The sequence below is a fragment of the Hydra vulgaris genome, chromosome 15 (assembly GCF_038396675.1).
Source record: "Hydra vulgaris chromosome 15, alternate assembly HydraT2T_AEP".
Lineage (NCBI taxonomy): Eukaryota > Metazoa > Cnidaria > Hydrozoa > Anthoathecata > Hydridae > Hydra > Hydra vulgaris.
In genome coordinates, this window is record NC_088934.1 from 9,830,001 (window position 1) to 9,850,000 (window position 20,000).

Sequence of the window (20,000 nt, forward strand, 5' to 3'; positions counted from 1 at the left end):
CCATCTCTCTTGCATGGTTCAGATTTTGTTACCTCACCTAAAGGCAAAGCTCAATTGTTTGTACATTAGATAGATGTGGAGAGGTTAGGTTGATCTCTCTCAACATTTCTAAAGCCTTTGATTAAGTTTGGCATGCTGGTCTTCTCCATAAGCTTCCTACGGTGATTCAGGTAACATCTTTAAGATTATTAAATCCTTCCTTACCGTAGTATAAAAGTTATCCTTGATGAAAAGCACTCTTCTTCATTTCCTGTAACTTCAGGGGTTCCTTAAGGTTCTTTCCTTAGCTCTATACTTTTTTTTAATTTACATTAACCCAGAAATTTACATTATCCCAGAAATTATCATATCTAAGGTGACATAATTTGATGATGGTACCGCCATTTATTCTTGTGTTGATAAAAGCCAACACTCTCTGATTGCTCAGAAAGGACATTTGAGCTCTAAAAGGATCTTAATTTTGCAACAGCAGTGGGCTCTCAGTGATTGGTGAACTTTAACTAAAATAAAATTCAATTTTTTTCAGTTAATTGTTATTGCAACAATCACGATCTTCCTATATTTATAAACGGTAATGTATTCAATGAGTCATCTACTAGTCCTTGGAAACCATATATCAAATCGATTGCAAAATTAGCATCTGTTATGGTTGCATCTCTTTATTGCGCTTACCTCTTTCTTTCTTCAGATTCTATTCTTTATCTCTTTAAAGCTCTGATTTGTCCTTGTATGGAGTAATGTTGCTATGTCTGGAATCATTGAATGATGCCCTTTTGCTACTCACAATCAAAGTTGATTTTTGATTTTATTTCCTTATTTTTATCGATCTTATTTCTTTAACTTTCCAATAAACAATTAAAAACTTTGGTAGTAGACGTTTTAAGAGGAGGTTTATTTTGAACCATTAAAAAAGTTTTTTTTTTATTGAATTATAAACACAAATACTTATAATTTTTATAAACATTAATGAATTATAAATATTTATATAAATACCGTAAATTAATATTACATTTATTATTTTATATGTTTTTATGTTATATATTTATATAATTTATATTAATTTATATTTCATATAGAACAGAAAGTATGCTGTACACATTTGAGGTTAATTCTTAACTACGTAGAGTTAAGATTATGACAGCCGATAAAAAAAATAGAGCAAGAAATTAAAATATTTATCGATACTGTTTTTAAAAAGGTTTAAATTTTCATTATCTATCATCCCTTGAGGAAGACAACTCCAATCCTTTTTAACTCAGTGAAGAAATGGTGATAAATTTTTGCATCAGTAAATTGTCTGCATATTCTACAATTGTTACTTTTGTTAGATTGCTCCTGCTTAAATCGTTCTAGAGGGTAGTGAGAATCAAATATATCTTTCCCTTTTGAAATCTTATAGATTTGAATCTGACCATCTCTTCTTCTATCTTGCAAAGTTGGAAATATCTTCTAATATCTTCAATTTTTTTTCATACGGCTTCCTTCTCAAAAATTTGATTTTCATAGCTCTGTTGCACTAAGTTAAGATTTTTTATGTTCTTCCAATATGGACTCCAAACAGTTGCTCCATATTTTAAATGGAGACGTTCTAACAATTTATATAATAAACTTAATGAGAAATCATTCAAATACTCAAAATTATTTTTTATTATGTGTAATTTTCTATTACACATAATAAAATAATTTTGCATAATGCTTTTCCAATAGCTAAACTAATGTGATAATTCCACTTTAGATTATTTGAAACAAAAATACCAAGATCTTTTTTGATTGTAGTCTCAGTTAAAACAGAATTTACAAATACATATACATGACTCTACATTTTGATTTGTTGAATTTAATTAACCATTCTCCAGATCATTCTACAAACATGTTTATGCCCTCTTATAATAACTAATTATTACTTATATTTAATTATAAATAAATATGTAAATAGAAATAAAAACTCACTAATGTTTTAGTGTTCGAAGTTATGACCATGTAACGTTTATAACCCCTTCATTTTGAGGGGTTAATATACTTTCCATTCACGTTAATAAAATTGCTATGATTAGAATTGCTGCTGACCAATCAAAAACAATAACATCTGATTTCTTTGATATATGCTTAACATCTGAATTTGATTGTGCAAAGGCTTCTGTTATCTTTTCTGTTATAGAATTAAATTGGAAGAATATGAAATTTCCCTGGAAAATTTGCATTAGTCTATATAAGTGTTGATAATACAAACTCTAGTCTATATAAGTGTTGATAATACAAACTCAATGATTGGAAAGGGAAATTCTGTTTCAATTTTTAGGAAAAAAAATTAATATCTTTATTGCTGGCCATCATTTCAATTGGCCATCAATTTATTGCTGACCATCATTTCAAGATGGCCTTTGCCACCTTGAAACTTAGCTGCTAGTAAAGCACATGTTTATAGCAAATATACTGGACTAAATATTGAAAACTTTATGAAAGACTTGTACTATTATTTTGACAAAAATGCAAAATAAAAAGATAAATTGAGAGAGTACTTTGAATTTCATAATCAAGAATATTGAGAGGCTCTAAAGCATCTATCAGTTAGATGACTATCATTAGAGAAATGTATTTCAAGAATATAGAGAGGTTCTAAAGCATTAAGCAGTTAAATGGCTATCTTTAGATAAATATATTACAAGAATATCAAGAGGTTCTAAAGCATCTATCAGTTAGATGGCTCTTTAGAGAAATGTATTTCAAGAATATTGAGAGCTTTTGTCAAGTGTACAAGCCTTAAAGCTTATTATAAAGCTTAAAGCTATAAGTAAAAATTTGGCGATGAAAGATTTAAGATAGTAATCATCAACAAAACAATATGTCAGGTGTTGAAAACGCTAATTCTTGTGACATTGGAAATATCATTACGCCTACTATGAACATAAAGACTACTGAGCAAAATATAATAAAGATGTCGCCTGAAATTAAAATTTAATACATCACAACACATAATATATAAAAAGACTTCAAAAAATTTTTGATCAAATGGATGGGCAAATGTTAATTTGGCATGCTATTCTGTAGTGCAGCAAGTTTTATTTTGTGGTCCATGTGTTCTTAAAAGAAAGAGAATATAAGGAGTCTTTTGTTAATAAACCCTTATTAATTGGAATTATCTTAAAGAAAAATTAGATTATCAAAAAATAGAGTTTATCACAAACGTTGTTTGGATGAATATTATACTATTCAATCAACACTTGAAAATGTTTCTTTTAGGGTTGACAGTCAACTAAGTAAAGAACTTGCTAATAGAATCAATTGCAATACATGAATGTTGAAATGTATAATAAAAGCTGTTTTATTGTGGAAAACAATGTTATTGTTTTCCACAACATTTATTTAAATATAATTCCTCAATAAATAACACCTTTCATTATACATTTAAACATGTTGATAAGAAACAATGTTGTTGTTTGTGCTGAAATTTATTGTGGAAAAAAAGCTGTTATTTAGAAAAATATCTTATTATATAAAAATATGTTGCATAGAAAAATACGTTATATGAAAAATATATGTTATATAGAAAAAAAACCTGTTATTTATTGTAGAAAACAAACACAGAGGTATTTCTGCGTGGTATGCTAGAAAATATAGATAAACTTGGAAATGTCGGTAACTTTCTTTCACTGTTTAAATTAATTGGAGATTCAAAATCTGCAACAACATTAGTCAAGTTCAAAATTATAAAATGTTTGTTATATTTCAGCAATGGTTTAAAATGAGATTATCTCGGATTTAGAAAAAGGTATGGTAGGTATCGTACAAGATGTGTCAATAATATCGAATATTCTAAATGGCTGCACAAGTGGATTATTGAAGACAAACATCAAGAACGTCTTTTCTATTGTATCACTAGTTACATTACAGCTATGTGGTTTCTTTGCCTCTAGTTATGTTGCATGAAAAATCTGGTGACATATATGCCTTTAAGTGTGTTAAAATTCAAAAGTAAACCACGCCACGTGTATACACAGGCCAACAATCTCATTAAGCAACTTCGCCCTTTAAAATATTTGAATTTCAAAAGGTCTCTCATCTTTTTTTTTTTTTTGGTTAATGAATTAGTTGAATAGAAAGATAAATTTAAATCATCAGAATGATTAAGTTATTGTTGAGCTTTGTACCTTGTATTATCTGCATGAAAACTTCAGTGGAGCTATCTGAAATGATACAAAAAACTACAATACATAATGAAAGTGATCTCCCTGAATCTAATTTTCTTGTTGAAGTAATAGTGGCAAATAATGTGGCTTAGATGTCAACCAGATAATCAACCTTCAAGCGCTGCAAGTGTTCTTAAAGAATATAGCCAGATAAGTTTCCAAATATTTTAATTGTTCTATCGTTTGGATGTGTTCTTCTATTAACTACACAGAATGTGAAAGAACAGGAAGTGTAATTCAACGCCTTTATTTGTACACAAGAGCAATACAAAGACAACAACTTTCTGAGTTGGCTTTAATGCGCATCCACTATGATTATAACTTTGATTTAGATGTGGTCGTTCAAATGTTTGTAAAATTACATCTAAGAAGATTAGTTTTTGTCTCCTTTTGTTTAGACAATTAACATTTGTTATAACTAATTGAATACTTATCATTTAGACCAAATGTTTGTTGTTTATATATTTTTTATTAGTTACATTATATTAAAAATTGAAGGAAATTCCTCACAGTAATGCTGAATTAGAAAGGTTGTTAAGTATTGTAAAAAAAAAAATGTCTAAAGACATTAGCATAAAACCTGGATGGGATATTATCAAGTATTCTAACTATGAAAACAATGTACCTTGAGGTTAATATACAGCTTTTTTTTAGTGGAAACCACCTGAACAGCTGTTGAAAACCTCAAAAAAAGCAACAAAAATTTATAATTATAAACAATTATAATGAATAAATAAGAGTTATTTATCAAATATAACTTATCATACTATTTCAATTTTTCTCGTTTGAAAAAAACAAATTTTTTCTTTCTTTTTTTTCTTTATTTTAAAACTTTTTTTTTTTTTTAATCAAATTTTTTTATTTTTTACTTTTAATTTTATCTTTATCGAGGTTTTTGTGTATGTCTCAAGGTTTTTTTTAATGAATGTCAAGATTTTAAAAAAAAGATTGGAAGGCCTGTAAATGCCCCAAAAAATCCTGCAACGATTCCTATCTTTATATTTATATTTTTTTGTTATCTCAACCAGAATCTTGTTAATACTGACAATAAAACACAATGAAATAATATACTGGAGTTAATAGTTATAGTAATTCTCAGAAAAACCCCTTTAATTTATAAACTCAAAAAGAAAAGCTTTACTATTGTAAATTTTACTATTGATTTTTAAATAAAATCCACAATAGTAAAGCTTTTCTTTTTGAGTTTATAAATCATATGATCCACACTTTGCCATCATCAAAACCATCAAAATGTTACTTGTTCAAAAGAACAAGTAACATTTTAATGAAATTTTAATATTATTAATATACTAAAAACAAGTTTTTTTTAATTATTACACTTTTAATCTTAACAAGTGTTAAGCAATTCCCTTAAACTGAAAGAGGTTTTTTAAATCATAAAAAATTGGCTTTAAGAAAATTAAAAGATTTTGGCATGTTTGCTCAACAATATTTGTACAAGGGGTATTAGTGTTATAAAATTAAAAAAAGATCCTGCAAGGTATGTAATAAACGTTTTCTTACTGGTCTGTTTGTCCCTAACTCATTCTGTTTTGTCAGACATGACCAATGAAACCTAAAAAAACATAATCCAGTTGCTAATTTCATGACGTTTGGAAATATATGTTTTGATTTTTAGGTAAAAAAAACTGCACTAATTTGGATACACTTTATGATTCCTTTTATTATATATATTTGTATATATCTATATCTATCTATCTATCTATCTATCTATCTATCTATCTATCTATATATATATATATATATATATATATATATATATATATATATATATATATACGGGTATAGATATATATATATATATATATATATATATATATATATATATATGTATATATATATATATATTCCTTTGTTTGTTTAAATTATACAAAACAAAGAGCTAATTCCTAAAGCTTGTATTTTTCTCCAGAATTAAATTAGCTGTTGATGAGTTTTTAACAAATGAATTAAAAACATTCAAAAGAGTTTGTTAAACCTTTTCTATGGAGGGGCTAAGAAAAGGTTTTAAAAATTTGAAGATAACATTGATTATATATGAGTGGTTTCATATGGATTGAAAGTATTTCATATTAATTTTTTCAAGATGGTAATCATAAAAATTTTAATATAAAAAATTTTCTACCCATATCAATCCAATTTTAATAAAAAATACATAAAATTTATAAATTTTTATTATAAATTTCATTGATCTTAAATTTTAATAAGTTTGAGGGAGGGGGAAGGAGCACATGTTTCTTACCCAATATATATGGCGTAACCAAGTATTATTAAAACATTTTTAAAAATAAAAATATTTATAAGAATAAAATGCTTTTGATACAAGTGATGCTAAATCACCACCACCTCATCCATCCTAAACTCTGAGATACCTTTAATATTTAGTAGAAGTCTGGATTAAAATTATATTAACTTTAAATAAAGAAAAAAACTATTTTACTACTATTTTTACAATCCAAATATTTTAATGAGCCTCTAACCCTTTGGATATCCCATGCGACTAGAGATCAATATAAATCAGTATAAAACTTAACCAAAAGGTTAGAGACCAATTTAGATTCGTAGCTTAAATTTTAAAACAGTTTTTTTAAGAAATCTATATAATATATAAATTATGTTATTTAAAACCTTAAAACTTTTTTGCAAAATTTATGAATTTCGATAAATTTTTCACCTATAAAATACGTTATTTAATAGTATTATTATTAAACCCTTTTCAATTATAAATAACAATTCATTATTTAAATAACTTAAAAACTTTATGTCATACATCTACTATATATACAACTCACCATTAAAACTCCACTTGAAACTGTACATGGTGAACAAAAATAAACCACTAATCCAGTTTTAAACGATTGGGTTCCTAAAGAGCTGCTTATTTTATGAAATGGAACTAGCATAGTAAGTTGAGAACCAATAATACAAGAAATGAAGAGAATGCTTATGAATCCCCAAGCAGCAGCTTTATATGCTTTTATAGAATCTTTAATTGCAGACGATGGTAAGTATAAACCACTGTATAAAAATATAACAACAAGACAAATATAGGTAGTTGATTTATGGTTTAATGTATTCCCTACTTGTGGTAAAAATATACCAATTATTAGTGCAGCTATAAAAGATATAGGAAGAACATTACTTAATAATAAATGCCCAAGTTTTTTAATCACTTTACGTGAAAAGTTTTTTTTTTCATATTTTGAATCATTTTTTTTTAACGATATTTCTACATTCGAAAATTCTTTGGAAATTTTTCGTTTATTTTCTTTTATTTCATCTTTATTTCTTACTTCATCTGTAAAATGCTCATTAATATGAAACTTATTTAAATTACAATCAAGTACTGAATCCTCTATATTAGAATTAACGAAGTTGATTATAACATTTCTGAAATTATTTTCATCATTTGGAAGCTCGTCACTATCACTGTTAAAGGTCCTATTGTCAGATTTGATAATGCACTTGTCGCTATTACTTCTGGAATAGTTTTCAGTATTATCGTTGGCTAAGTTATTAACATCAATAAAAATTTGGTTAGCTACATCCGTTAGGTTACTTTCATTAATATGGGTATTATGACTTTTTAAGTCAAATACTTTTTCACAATCATCATTAGCCACATTACTAATAACAGTAGGTTGCTCTAACATGATGTCTTTACCACACCTATGTTATGAGCCTGCGCGTTTTCACACCTATATTATAAGCCTACTTTTTCACAATCATCATTAGCCACATTACAGTAGGTTGTTCTATGAAATAAAATATCACATCCCCATAGAAAAAATGAAAACAAGAATGCGCTTTCGAGTTATTGCACTTAAAAGTGCACATACGAAACATTCAATTATATAAACAATATAATTAAAAACGCAACGTGATAAAAACGTTTTTTTAATAATAATATTATAAATGAAGTTAGCATGAAATGATAATACATTTTTAATTCATATTGAAATAAAAAAAATTTAAATAATTGAAATATTCATATAAAATTTTGATCGAAATATATTGCCTGACTATTGTGAAAAAAAGATTACACATGAGGGATGTAATATTCAAGATATTAAATACTATTCGTTGGCAGTATTTTAGAAGCCTGCGTAGGGGCAGGGCCGTCCCGAACGCGGGGGTGTCCCTCCCCCACCCCCAAGCTGTCATATAAGCATTTGAATTAGCACACTGAGCAAGTTTTTAACTATATGGGCAAATTGCATATATGGAGGACCTTTTTCTTTTTTTTTTGGTGTCTCTAGTTGGCAAAAAATACATATAACACCCCCCCCCCCTCCTCACAGAAAACCTCTTCGGGACGGCCCTGCATAGGGGGATGTGATATTTTAAGTAAGAATTTTAGTTTCATTTTGTGATACATACAGAATTTAGAAGTGATGGATGTGATACTTTAAATACCAAATACTAATCTTTTCATGTCTTGGATGAATTACTTAGGGGATGTAGTATTTTAGATATCTACATAGGGATATGCAGTGCCGTGGCAAAGGCCCCCCAAACCCCCCATTTGGGGGGGGCCCACGAGATATAAGGGGCCCGTTTTTTAAAAAATGATAAAATTTTTTATGGCATTTTATTATTTTAACAGATAATTATCAATTATATTCAAACTATAAAATAAAATAAATGCTACTAAGACAATTTTAATGTGAAAAAAAACAACTGATGAGAATGGACATCCTTGTTTAGTTTCTGTATCTATATAGTAGCTTAACTCTAAAATTTTTACTCATACTTTTATGAAAAACACGGAATTTTTTAATCTTGACATGTTTCGTAGTTAACATACTACATTTTCAAAAGATTAAATAACAATTTAAAACTCTGGATATAAATATAAAATCAAAATTTGAAGACATTACAGAGAAATATTAACCGACAAATAGAATTGTTACAAACCAATAAAAATTATAATACAAATTATGATATCATAAATAGCATGCAAAAAATTATGTAAATAAAACAAACTAGATTGACAAATTTATATTATAATGAACAGTTTATTTAAAGATGAGTTTTCCTATTTCACATGGAGTTTTCACACCGGGATATTTCCCGGTGGGCCGTCAGCAATACAACATTTTAAAATTTTATAATATTTTAAAAAGTATTTTCTTTAATTTTTTTAATAACTTTCTAGAATAGTAATAAAAAATTGTGAGTTGAAATACGATTTGAAATATTGATTTCTGCGTGTCAGTTGCTTCATTTGACTGTATGATGTGTGTGTAGTTGGTTAAACCGAAACGCAATCGTCATTATTCAAAATTCGTAGTGAGCGTGGCTGAATCAGCTGAGCCGGTAAGTTTATTATTTTTAGGAGACATTATTATTTTTCATTTAATTTATTTGTATAAATTAAATAGGTATAGTACTATAGTAGGACCTAAAAGTAAATTTTATAAACTATCTGTTCTATTTTTAGGTATTAATTATTGGAATGAAGAAAGTGAAAAGTGGTGCAGCTAAGAGAAGAGAAGCAGCTGCAGCCAGGGAAGTAATAACTAAGTACCCCAAACTTACACAATTTTTGAAACCAGCAGTTCAAGCTGATGGTGAATCAGTAGCAATAACAGAAACCAATAATGATGTTACAGCCAATGCAGAAAATGATTCTGTTTCTTGTTTTGGTTTGTCTGCTGAAGGAGACTCTAATATGGCAATCTGTGAGTGTATACCAACTGCCACAACACTGCCACTTCTTTTTCTCAGTGATGATCCTTCTGATTGGCCAGAAAATGTTTCTGATGCACAGAGGTGTGACATTGTTGAACGTGGTGTAAAGCAAATTGAGATAGATTTTCCACACAATCAAGAAAGACGACGATTTTCAGTGACTTATTATAAACGACAGATGAAGAATGGAGAAACTATTGTATGGTCATGGCTTGTGTATTCTATGAAAAGTAATAAAGTTTTTTGCTTCTGTTGCAAACTTTTTGGTATATCAGATTCACCATTCCGACAAGGGATGAACACATGGGAAGGTTTATCCAAAAAACTGAATGATCATGAAACAGGAAGTACACATCTCAGGTGCTTTGAACAGTGGATGACATTACGAAAAGGTAAACTGTTTTAAAAAAAATTTTGTCATTAAATATAATAAATATTTATATATTTTACCAAATTCAACATTGCAGGCATAATGAATCAAACAACCATTGATGAGCATCAATACAAGTTGCTTCAAAAAGAGCGAAAATTTTGGAGAGCAGTATTGGAACGATTACTAGACATCACTCTATTTCTTTCTGCGAGGAATCTTGGATTCCGTGGTTCACAAGAGGTCATTGGTTCCAAGAACAATGGAAACTTTCTTGGGTTGTTTGAATTGATGGCGAAGTATGATAGTGTGCTCGATGAACTTTTACGTCGGATTCAGAAGAAAGAAACTAATGAACATTATTTGAGCAATGATACCCAGAATGAGTTGATTGAATTGTTAGCCAAGGAGATTGAAGCCGAAAACCTTTCCAAAGTAAAGAAAGCGAAATATTTTTCCATTATTTTGGATTGTACGCCAGACGTTTCACATAAAGAACAAATGAGCATAATCCTACGATCAGTAGTTTGCATTCCTGGGACAGGTATCAACATTTCTGAAAATTTCTTTGGATATCTCAAGGTAGATGATACCACTGGAAAAGGGCTTTTGGATGCCTTTCTAGATCAGACAAAAAAGTGGGAATTAAATATTCTTGACTGTCGAGGCCAATCCTATGATAACGGTGCTAACATGAAAGGAAAGGCAAAGGGGTTTCAAGCTAGGCTTCTTCAAATGAATCCCAAAGCTCTATATGTTCCGTGTGCAAACCATTCACTTAATCTAGTCATTGTTGACGGTGCAAAGTCATCCAACAGTGCAATTACTTTTTTCGGAGTTCTTTCAAGATTGTATACACTCTTTTCATCATCTCCTGCTCGATGGCATATTTTAAAGTCATGTATACCCATTTCTGTCAAGCCTCAATCCGATACCAGATGGGAAAGTAGAATAAACTGTGTGAAACCTCTTCGCTATCACCTGAAAGAGATATTAGAGGCATTAGAAAAATTGGAAGTGTATGCTCTAGAGAAGAGAGATGGCGCAACAGCTACAGAAGTATGTTCGCTGATGGAATATATGATGACATGGCCATTCATATTGTCAATCGTTATTTGGTATGACGTTTTATACCAAATTAACAAATCAAGTAAGCTTCTGCAGTCCTCTACAACTTCCCTTGATGTCTTGGATAGTGAAATAAAGGCCACATATACATTTCTTCAGCAATATCGTGAAACTGGATTTTCAGACGCACACATGAAAGCATCAGAAATCGCAGAAGTGTTGGACATTGCAAAAATTTTTCCAGAAGTGCGTTCCCGACAAAAAAAGATGATTCATTCATACGAGTGTGCCGATGAAGCTCACACCATCCAATTAGAACAGAAGTTTAAAGTTGATTTCTTTTTACCACTCCTTGATATGTCAATGGGATCAGTAAAGGAGCGTTTTGAACAAGTCAGTAGTATCACAGAGCTCTATGACTTCCTATACCGTTCTGAGAATCTTATTCAAATCTGTAAAGAAAATTCTTTGTCTTTATATTGCAAAAATTTGCAAGCAAAGCTTGGCGATATAGATTCGGATGATCTGGAAATGGAATTAAAACGATTTGTCATAGTGGTACAGGAGAAAGAAAGTACTCACATGAAATCTGCACATGATTTTCTTAATTACATTTATAAAGAAGAGCTGCAAGAAACTTATCCAAATCTTGCCATTGTGTTACGCATAATCCTTACCTCACCAGTAACTGTCGCAAGTGCTGAACGTAGCTTCAGCAAGCTAAAATTGATTAAGACTTTTCATAGGTCAGTATATTTAATCTTGCTACTTTATACATAATAGATGTAGCTCTATGCATTTCTTTTCACTTTTTATAGGTCAACAATGGTTGATGACCGCTTGTCTTCTCTGGCGATGCTGTCAATTGAGAACGATGTGGCAAGAAAATTAAATTATGAGGAGATAATCAACAAATTTGCAAGTATGAAAGTTCGCCACAAGTCATTTCTGTGACAATTGTGAATATGTGATTTATTACAGGTTTTGAAGTATTACCAATATAATATAACAAACATTATTCTGATAATTATCCGTACATATACGTTTGTCTATACTTATATGTCTTATTTTTGATGTTTTTAGCCTTTAGAAAAAATGTGACGCATATATATCCTGTAATGTGATGCCACAAAAATAGGGCCCAAAAAAATGATTTGGGGGGGGCCCAAATGTACCACGCCACGGCACTGGGGATATGTGATATTTTAAGTAAGAATTTCAGCTTCTTTTTTTTTATATATATATACAGAGACTACACAGACGGATGTGATATTCTAGGTACCAAATACTAATTGTTTGAAATATTGTATGATTTACTTAGGGGAATATTTTAGAAGACTGCATAGGGGGGATATCATATTTTAAGTGAGAATTTTAGCTTTGTTTTTGCAATATATACAGAGATTACTCAAATAGTGTTAAGTGTTTCTTATTTCTTGTAGACTTGGCGGACTAGAAGATGTTTCAAAAATATATATTCATTTAAAGAGCTTTAAATAACCCTTAGAATTTTTATTTACACTTCAGTCTTTTTTAAATTTTTAATGTTTTAGTTTAATCTTATATTTTTTTCAGATTCAATTGAGCTAACAAATAAAACATGCATTATTGTTCAATCAAGTCATATATGTGGCTTTGGACAAGTTAAAGTATAATAACGATACAAGAACTCAGTGAATTAAGAAAAACAAATTTTTAACTTTAAAGTTTAAACCCCCTCAATTTGAGGGGGTTGTAATTTTTACGTGGTCATAATTCTTGAACGTTTATAGATACTATGAAACTTAAAAATTATTGATGAATATAAGTCTAGTTGAGAATAGTACAAAAAATATTACATCAACTTGTTGCTCTCACGTTTGGGGCAGGTGTTGCAAAAATTTGGGGGCTTTTTTGTTCCCAGCCTCCAATCATCGCAATTTTTCGCAAACCCTCATTATTTGATATTAGTATAAACATATAAATGTTTCGAGTTAGCTCCATGTCTGGAAGTTAGCCATATCAAAGATTAAAAAATGCTGGATGCCTCATGGTATCATCAATTCAAGATGCAAATATCATATTTTATCTAAAAATAAATATTTAATGTACATTTTTCTATTTAAAATATTTAAAGTAATTTTTTCTATTTGAAATTGTAATTAAAAAGTAATTAAAATATATTTATCTTTTTTTTAATTTTTTCTAGTTTTTTGACTTCCACAAATGCGACACAAACTATTCTGCCAACATTTCTGACCTATTGATTTAATTTTGAATCATTTTATTTAGATATCATTTAACATTGAAGTAGTATAAACATTTTTAGTGCTATAAAGAACCTCACAAACCTTTTTTATTTAATAGTAGCTGCACCACCCTCTTTCTGTATGCATCCATTATAGTTAAGGTTCTTAAATAAAGTTACCTTAAGGCAGAATACTCCACATGATATACCATCAGCTTGTATAGCATCAGGTTTAAGTTTAGGTTCCCCGTAAAAAAATTCACTAAAAGTAAAACTTTTTGGATTTTGAAATAAAATTTTTCAAAATACAGAAATACTATTTTACTTACTGCAAGCGTCCAATGGCATTTTGCCACCATGCAGCATATTAGCATATCTAGTTTAAAGAGCTCTTTCTATGAAGATATTAAATCTTCGTATTAAATCAGTTTTAATTAGCAATTCATCCAGTGAGAGTACCCCAGCTGGCGACAATACTTCGATTCGGTTCTTCAAAACATCAATAAATGGAATGACATTCAATATATTGTTTTATATTTAGAATTAAAATTTTATTTAAATGAAGACAAATTAAAAAAAAAAATCCAATATTGTTTTTTATAGTGTTGTGATTCAAACTAAAAATTGTAACTAACTAAATTAAAAAAACCGTAACTAAAACTAGTCGACTAACTTTTTAGTTAACTAAAATTAGTCGACTAAGTTTTGAGTTAACTAAAATTAGTCGACTAACTTTTTAGTTAATTAAAATTAGTCGACTAACTTTTTAGTTAACTAAAATTACCTGACTAACTTTTTAGTCTAACTAAAAATAGTCGACTAACTTTTTAGTTAATTCAAATTAGTCGACTAAATTTTTAGCCTAAATAATACTAGCATGGGTGCCGATAGCCTTTACGTCGCCTGGGACAGAAAACCAGATCGGCGCCTCTGTTTCTCAAAATTTTCCTATATTTTCAGTCAAGGACCTTTTTTATCTTTTAGGTACCTTCTTTTTCTTTGGCTCCCCTTGGACATCTACCGCCTTGGACAAATTGTCCCTTTCGCCAAACTTGTCCCTTTAATAATTTATATATTAATAATATATAAAATATATTATTAATATATCAATAAATATATAATATAATTAATATATTAATAACATACTTTTAGCTAAATAAAAAGTCGACTACTATTCACGGCCGCCGTGAGGGGAGGGGGAGGAAGGGACAGTTTGTCGCGGGCGGCAGATGTCCAAGGAGCGCCAAAGAAAAAGAATTTTTTTCAAAAATTTTGATAGAAACGACATCATTAACTATAATTAGAATTCTATCAGAATTTTCGAAAAAAGTTTGTTAATACATGATCATTGTACCGCAAAATACCGCAAAAATAAAAAAATATCAAAATACTTTTTATTCGGTTCCAGAAATTTAACGAGATGCCGACGTGAAGAAGTAGGTAGGTAGTTGGTTGTGAAGGTGTGTGACACCCCATCAATTAACTTTTATTTCATTTAGTTGGCAAATTTGACTTTTTTAGATAAGTCAGTCAGGAAATGTAGACCTTTCAGACCAGCCGGTCAGCAAGTTTTAAAAAGCGAGGACTTTCATTTTCTTTTTCAGTCAGCAACAATTTTAATGGCGCTCTTGACGTGATACCAACTTGCGCCGGCCGTGTGAGCTACAGAGGTGGTTACAACCATTTTAAAAATGAAATATCTTAAAAAATGCAATTTATTAAAAAATAAATTATTTAAGCTTAAAATTTATACAAACTCCCTAATTATGACTATTACACAAAAATAATTTTTATAAATCTTGTCATGCGTTAGTTGTGAAGAGGTTAGATCTCCAAGAATTTATTCATTTGCCTTTACAAACTGCTGTAAGTTACAATTTACAGTTGTAGCTTACTAAAGCGCATGAATTTAAAGGTTTTTCTTTTAAGAGTTTTTAGATTTTTCAAGAGAAATAGTTTTGAATTTATTATTAAACCTTATGTAATAATAAAAATAATTATGTGAAACAAATTTATAAAGACTAGATAATGCAATATTTTTAAAAGTTGTGTTTTGTGCCGACACTATATTCGGATTTTCTTTATATAACACCTCCAATGATTTTTTGATGTAAGAACTCGTAAATTAGTTAGCTCTGCATTCTTAACGCTAATATATTCATTTACGACAATTAGATTGTAAAATTTAGACAATTAAAGTTTTTGATAAAATTTATATTGTTTAACTAAATAACATGTTAAACTATTTACTTTTATTTTTATTTCAAAAATTGTAAAAAATAAATTAACTAATTATGTATTCGGTATAGTGGCGGATTACTTGTTAGATAAACTAAGCAGTTGCCCAAGGCCTGCTTAAATAAAAAGCTCTTAATTTTAATCTGAAATAAATATATAAAAGATACAAATATATACTGTATTAAATTAAAAATAAAAAAAAAATAAACTAAATAGCATATATTAGTTGAATATTTTTGTTACTTATATTGTTTAATATAAGTAATTTTATGATTTAACTTAAACAAAAGAAATGATTTATCAATCTAAAACTTACAAAAAAAATTTGGTAGTGATATGCCTAAATTTATGAGCCATGACGAGACATTTTCGTTGAGAAGGGGACAAAACTACCGAAAAAAGCAAATTAAAAAAAAAAGTCTTTTTGAAAAGACACTCAGTTGTCATCAAATGAGGCCCTCGAAGTATCTCTGTCTAAGGCCTAAAATGCTTTAATCCGCCATTTATTCTATATGAAATTATTTTTTATTAAAATATCAGCTGTTTTAACCAAGTTATTCTGCTAAAAAACCGATTGTTATTTAATTCAGTAAAATAACATTTGGGCAATACATTTCAATTAACTATTTTTCACAAACTATATATGGTTTTTGGTATTTCTGAAATTTAAAGAATTTTAATGAATCTCTTTAAATTGATTTGATTGTGATAACTTAATTAAATTTCTCAACGCAACAAATTTTATGGAATGTCCTTATTGAAGTCTCAAAGTAATGGTTTTCTGCTTTATACTAGATAAATAGTTCTTCTAAACAATATCTATAAATTTAATTAAAAATTATTAAATTATGTCAAACAATAATACATTTTCTCCAAATCATAACGGTGGCGAAACCAGTTTAAGTTTTTCATCCAGTCAAAAAGAAATTGAAATTGATACAGAGTCCATTGAGGAAACTACTAAAATACCATACGAATATTACTCAATTGAGGAGGAAACATCAAAATGGGTATGCAATGAATGTAGTAATAACAGATCTAAAAAGTATTCAAGTAAAACATCAAAAAGTATATTAGATTACCATCTTGAACATGATCACGAAATTATAACGCCGAAAAAGAAACGAAACATGAGTGGTTTGTAAAAAGATAATAGCAAAAAGATTGATAGAAGTCTTTGATATTCATTATTGCTCGTTGTCTTCCATTTATGTTGGTAGAAAGTAATGCCTTTAAAGAATTTATTTTTTGCTTAAATCCAAAGTACAAAGTGCCATGCCAAAAAAAGTTAAGATCTTTTTTAACAGATTTATATCGAGAAAAAGTTGATCTTTTGAAGTCTATATTATGTTCAATTAAAGTTTTATTTATTAATACTGATGGGTGGACGTTCTTGTCAAAACTATAGTTACATATCTTCAACTGCACATTTCATTTCTGACAAAAACACTTTCATCAGTTTTTGTTTGAGATTTGCATACCTTAATGGGCGACATGAAGCAGATAATTTAAAAAACGCTTTAGTGAAAATTTTAGAAAAATTCAAGGTAGATGATAAAATAATGAGTGTAGTATCCGACAACGCCAGTAACGTACGCAACTGTTCTAATTCTTTAAAATTTAGTTTAAACATTCAACCAATAAAATGCATGGGGCATGTTTTGCAATTAGTAGTAAAAAATATCATAGATTTAGTTGAAGAAGGTGAAAATGATAGTTCATCTAAATTTTTTTTATTGCGAAAACATTAACTAAGTGCAGAAAAATTGTTACATCTTTTAATCATTCATCTCAACTTGTTGAATGAAACGCACTTCACTTGATTTAAGATGTGAAAACTCGTTGGCACTCCACATTTTTCATGGCAAAAAGAATGCTTAAACTTCACTCCTACATAAAAGATATTTTTAATTCTAAACAGCAATACAAAGATATTAGAAAAATTTGCTCGATGAAAATGAAATTGTTAACTTAAAAGAAACGGTAAAAGCATTAGCAAGCTTTAATCAAGTAAGTGTTTTACTTTCAGGCAATACTTATGCAAAATGTTCTTTAATTATTCCAAGTATAAAGTACCTTGAGAAGCAACTAAATAAGAAAAAAAGGAAACCCCTTCTTTAATTATACTTTTAAAATTGCATTTATTTGAATCTTTAAAAACTTACAAAGACTCATATGATTTAGAGAACAATTCGTTTTTATTATGTGCCACTTTTTTGGATCCAAACTATAAAAGTTTTCAAGTCTTTGAAAAATATGAGAAAAAAATATTTAAAATGCGTGAAGGAATTTTTGTCGGATTTTTACCTGACAAAAAAAGTTTGTGAAATAATTCCAGTTTAAAAAGGTGACAATCAAATCAAAAAAATTTGAGTTATCATTTGACGATGAAGATGATGATTCAGGAAATGATAGCGACAAAACAATAAGTTTAGATTTAAAAAAAGAAATTAGTAGTTATATGAAATTGTCAGTACATGATCAAAATGTTTTACACTTTTAGCATCAAAATCAACATGTGTTTCCAATATTGCATTGTATTTCAACAATGATTTTATGTTCACCTGCTACCAGTGCACCAAGTGAGCGCCTTTTCTCTGACGCATTAAATAATTTGTATGCAAAGCGAAACAGAATGACAAATTAATGTTTTCAAATGTTGATGTCTTTGTACGAAAATTTGGAATTTTTTAATTTAGTTTAAATTTATTAAATGTAATACGGAAGTTTTTTCTAGTAATAATTATTTTTTAAACTGTATACTCTTTTGTGTTATAAACTGTTATTAACTCTTTTGTGTTATAAATCTCTACAGTCGCATTGCGAGGAGACCTGGCAAAGAAGCAATTGTCTAGGGCGTGAAGGCTTAAATGGGCGCCAAAGAAACAAGAAAAGCAAAAAAAAAAAAAACAATTTTGCATAAAAATATTTTTTTTTAATTTATTGTAAAAAAATTTTTTATTTATTTTTACCCTGGGCGCAAAAATCCTCGCTACGCCACTGCATCTTTATAGTATATCCAACAAAAAATAGGGCGAGTTTAGTTGAGCATTTTTAGAAAATCTAAGAAATCTGATGAGCGGTGCGTCAGATTTACAGAATTCTTTCACTATTAGAAAAATAATTTAACCTGGGACCGATGCTATAAATAATGCAACGAGTTTGTCGAAAAAGTTTTTCTTAGTTTTTTTAATTTATTCGTTTTAAATTTTAAAGTTAATTATTTTAACGCAAAAAAATGAGTAAACACGCAATTTTCTCGCTGCTTGACTAATAATTTGGTCATTGCTACGTAATAAACTATGTAGGTAAACGAAAGGAAAAAATACGTCGCTAAAATGACGAAATTATACGTCATTAAAAAATCAACTCTAGGCAACTTCTAGACATAGAGCAAACTACAAATATTTATATGTTCATTCTGATGTCAAAAAAATTTTTGGCCCCCATGCATGAAACGTGTAAAAATCATTATTAGACAACAGGTGGACATCCGCGGATTATAAATCAAACTTATATTATTAATCTACTTGAACAAAATATTTTAAGACTCAAACTATCGAACCACCATGGACCGCAAAAGTATTTAACTATATAAGTGAGATTTTAAAATAAAAAAAGCACTTTAAATATATCATCATTTGAAATCAATTTATTTGACATCCTACGTTTGAAATAGCGTTGCAATAACTCATTTGAAAGATAATGTACGAATTAATTTAACTATGCAATAAAAGGAGAGGTTTTTAAAATTATTAACTATTTTATGCTTCTTTGTAACACAAAAAATAATCTTGAATTTTTTTGAAAAAAAAAAAAACTTGATTTAAATCAACAGCTTAAAATTCAAGCCCATAATAATTATAAAAGTATATATAAATTTTATAAAAGCTACATCTTTAAGATACAAAGTGGTGTGATTAAATGTCATGTTTAAATTTTATTTTATATTTGTCCACCACATGGTCAGGGTTGCCAGATTCTTTTCGGAATGTGGTAGCCATATATACATAATGAAGCGAGCGTTAAAACAATAAGGATTGCTTTAATAGGCTACAAGTAAAAGAGCCTTTCATCAGAAATACCAGAAATTACGTGGATAATCTTAATTTACCATTTAATCTTTTACAGCAGCTTTGTAGAGTTTTGTGCATGCGCCGAAGAGATATTGCGTTTTTATGTATTTTTTTGTCCG

At 28.8% G+C, this 20,000-nt stretch overlaps 2 protein-coding genes across 2 annotated transcripts in view; one reads left to right on the top strand and one right to left on the bottom strand.

The window, feature by feature from the left end:
* LOC136091317 (uncharacterized) overlaps positions 1-8,033 on the bottom strand; it is a 16,087-nt gene extending 8,054 nt beyond the window's left edge. Inside the window, exon 1 of the mRNA XM_065818732.1 lies at positions 7,001-8,033. Coding sequence (XP_065674804.1) covers positions 7,001-7,861 — 861 coding nt within the window. The 5' untranslated portion in view covers positions 7,862-8,033. The remainder of the gene's footprint in view (positions 1-7,000) is intronic.
* Positions 8,034-8,852: 819 nt separating this feature from the next.
* LOC136091577 (zinc finger MYM-type protein 1-like) lies at positions 8,853-12,669 on the top strand. Its single transcript, XM_065819269.1, has 4 exons — positions 8,853-9,527; positions 9,652-10,294; positions 10,370-12,086; positions 12,159-12,669. The coding sequence occupies exons 2-4, from the start codon at positions 9,667-9,669 to the stop codon at positions 12,292-12,294; spliced, it is 2,481 nt and encodes an 826-aa protein (XP_065675341.1). The 5' UTR covers positions 8,853-9,527; positions 9,652-9,666; the 3' UTR covers positions 12,295-12,669.
* The last annotated feature ends 7,331 nt before the right edge of the window (positions 12,670-20,000 follow it).

Excerpts from the sequence above, each read along its gene's own strand:
- LOC136091577 (XM_065819269.1), top strand. The coding sequence starts at position 9,667 with ATGAAGAAAGTGAAAAGTGGTGCAGCTAAGAGAAGAGAAGCAGCTGCA. Across the intron at positions 10,295-10,369 it reads GTGGATGACATTACGAAAAG|GCATAATGAATCAAACAACC; the intron begins GTAAACTGTTTT and ends TCAACATTGCAG. Across the intron at positions 12,087-12,158 it reads TTGATTAAGACTTTTCATAG|GTCAACAATGGTTGATGACC; the intron begins GTCAGTATATTT and ends CACTTTTTATAG.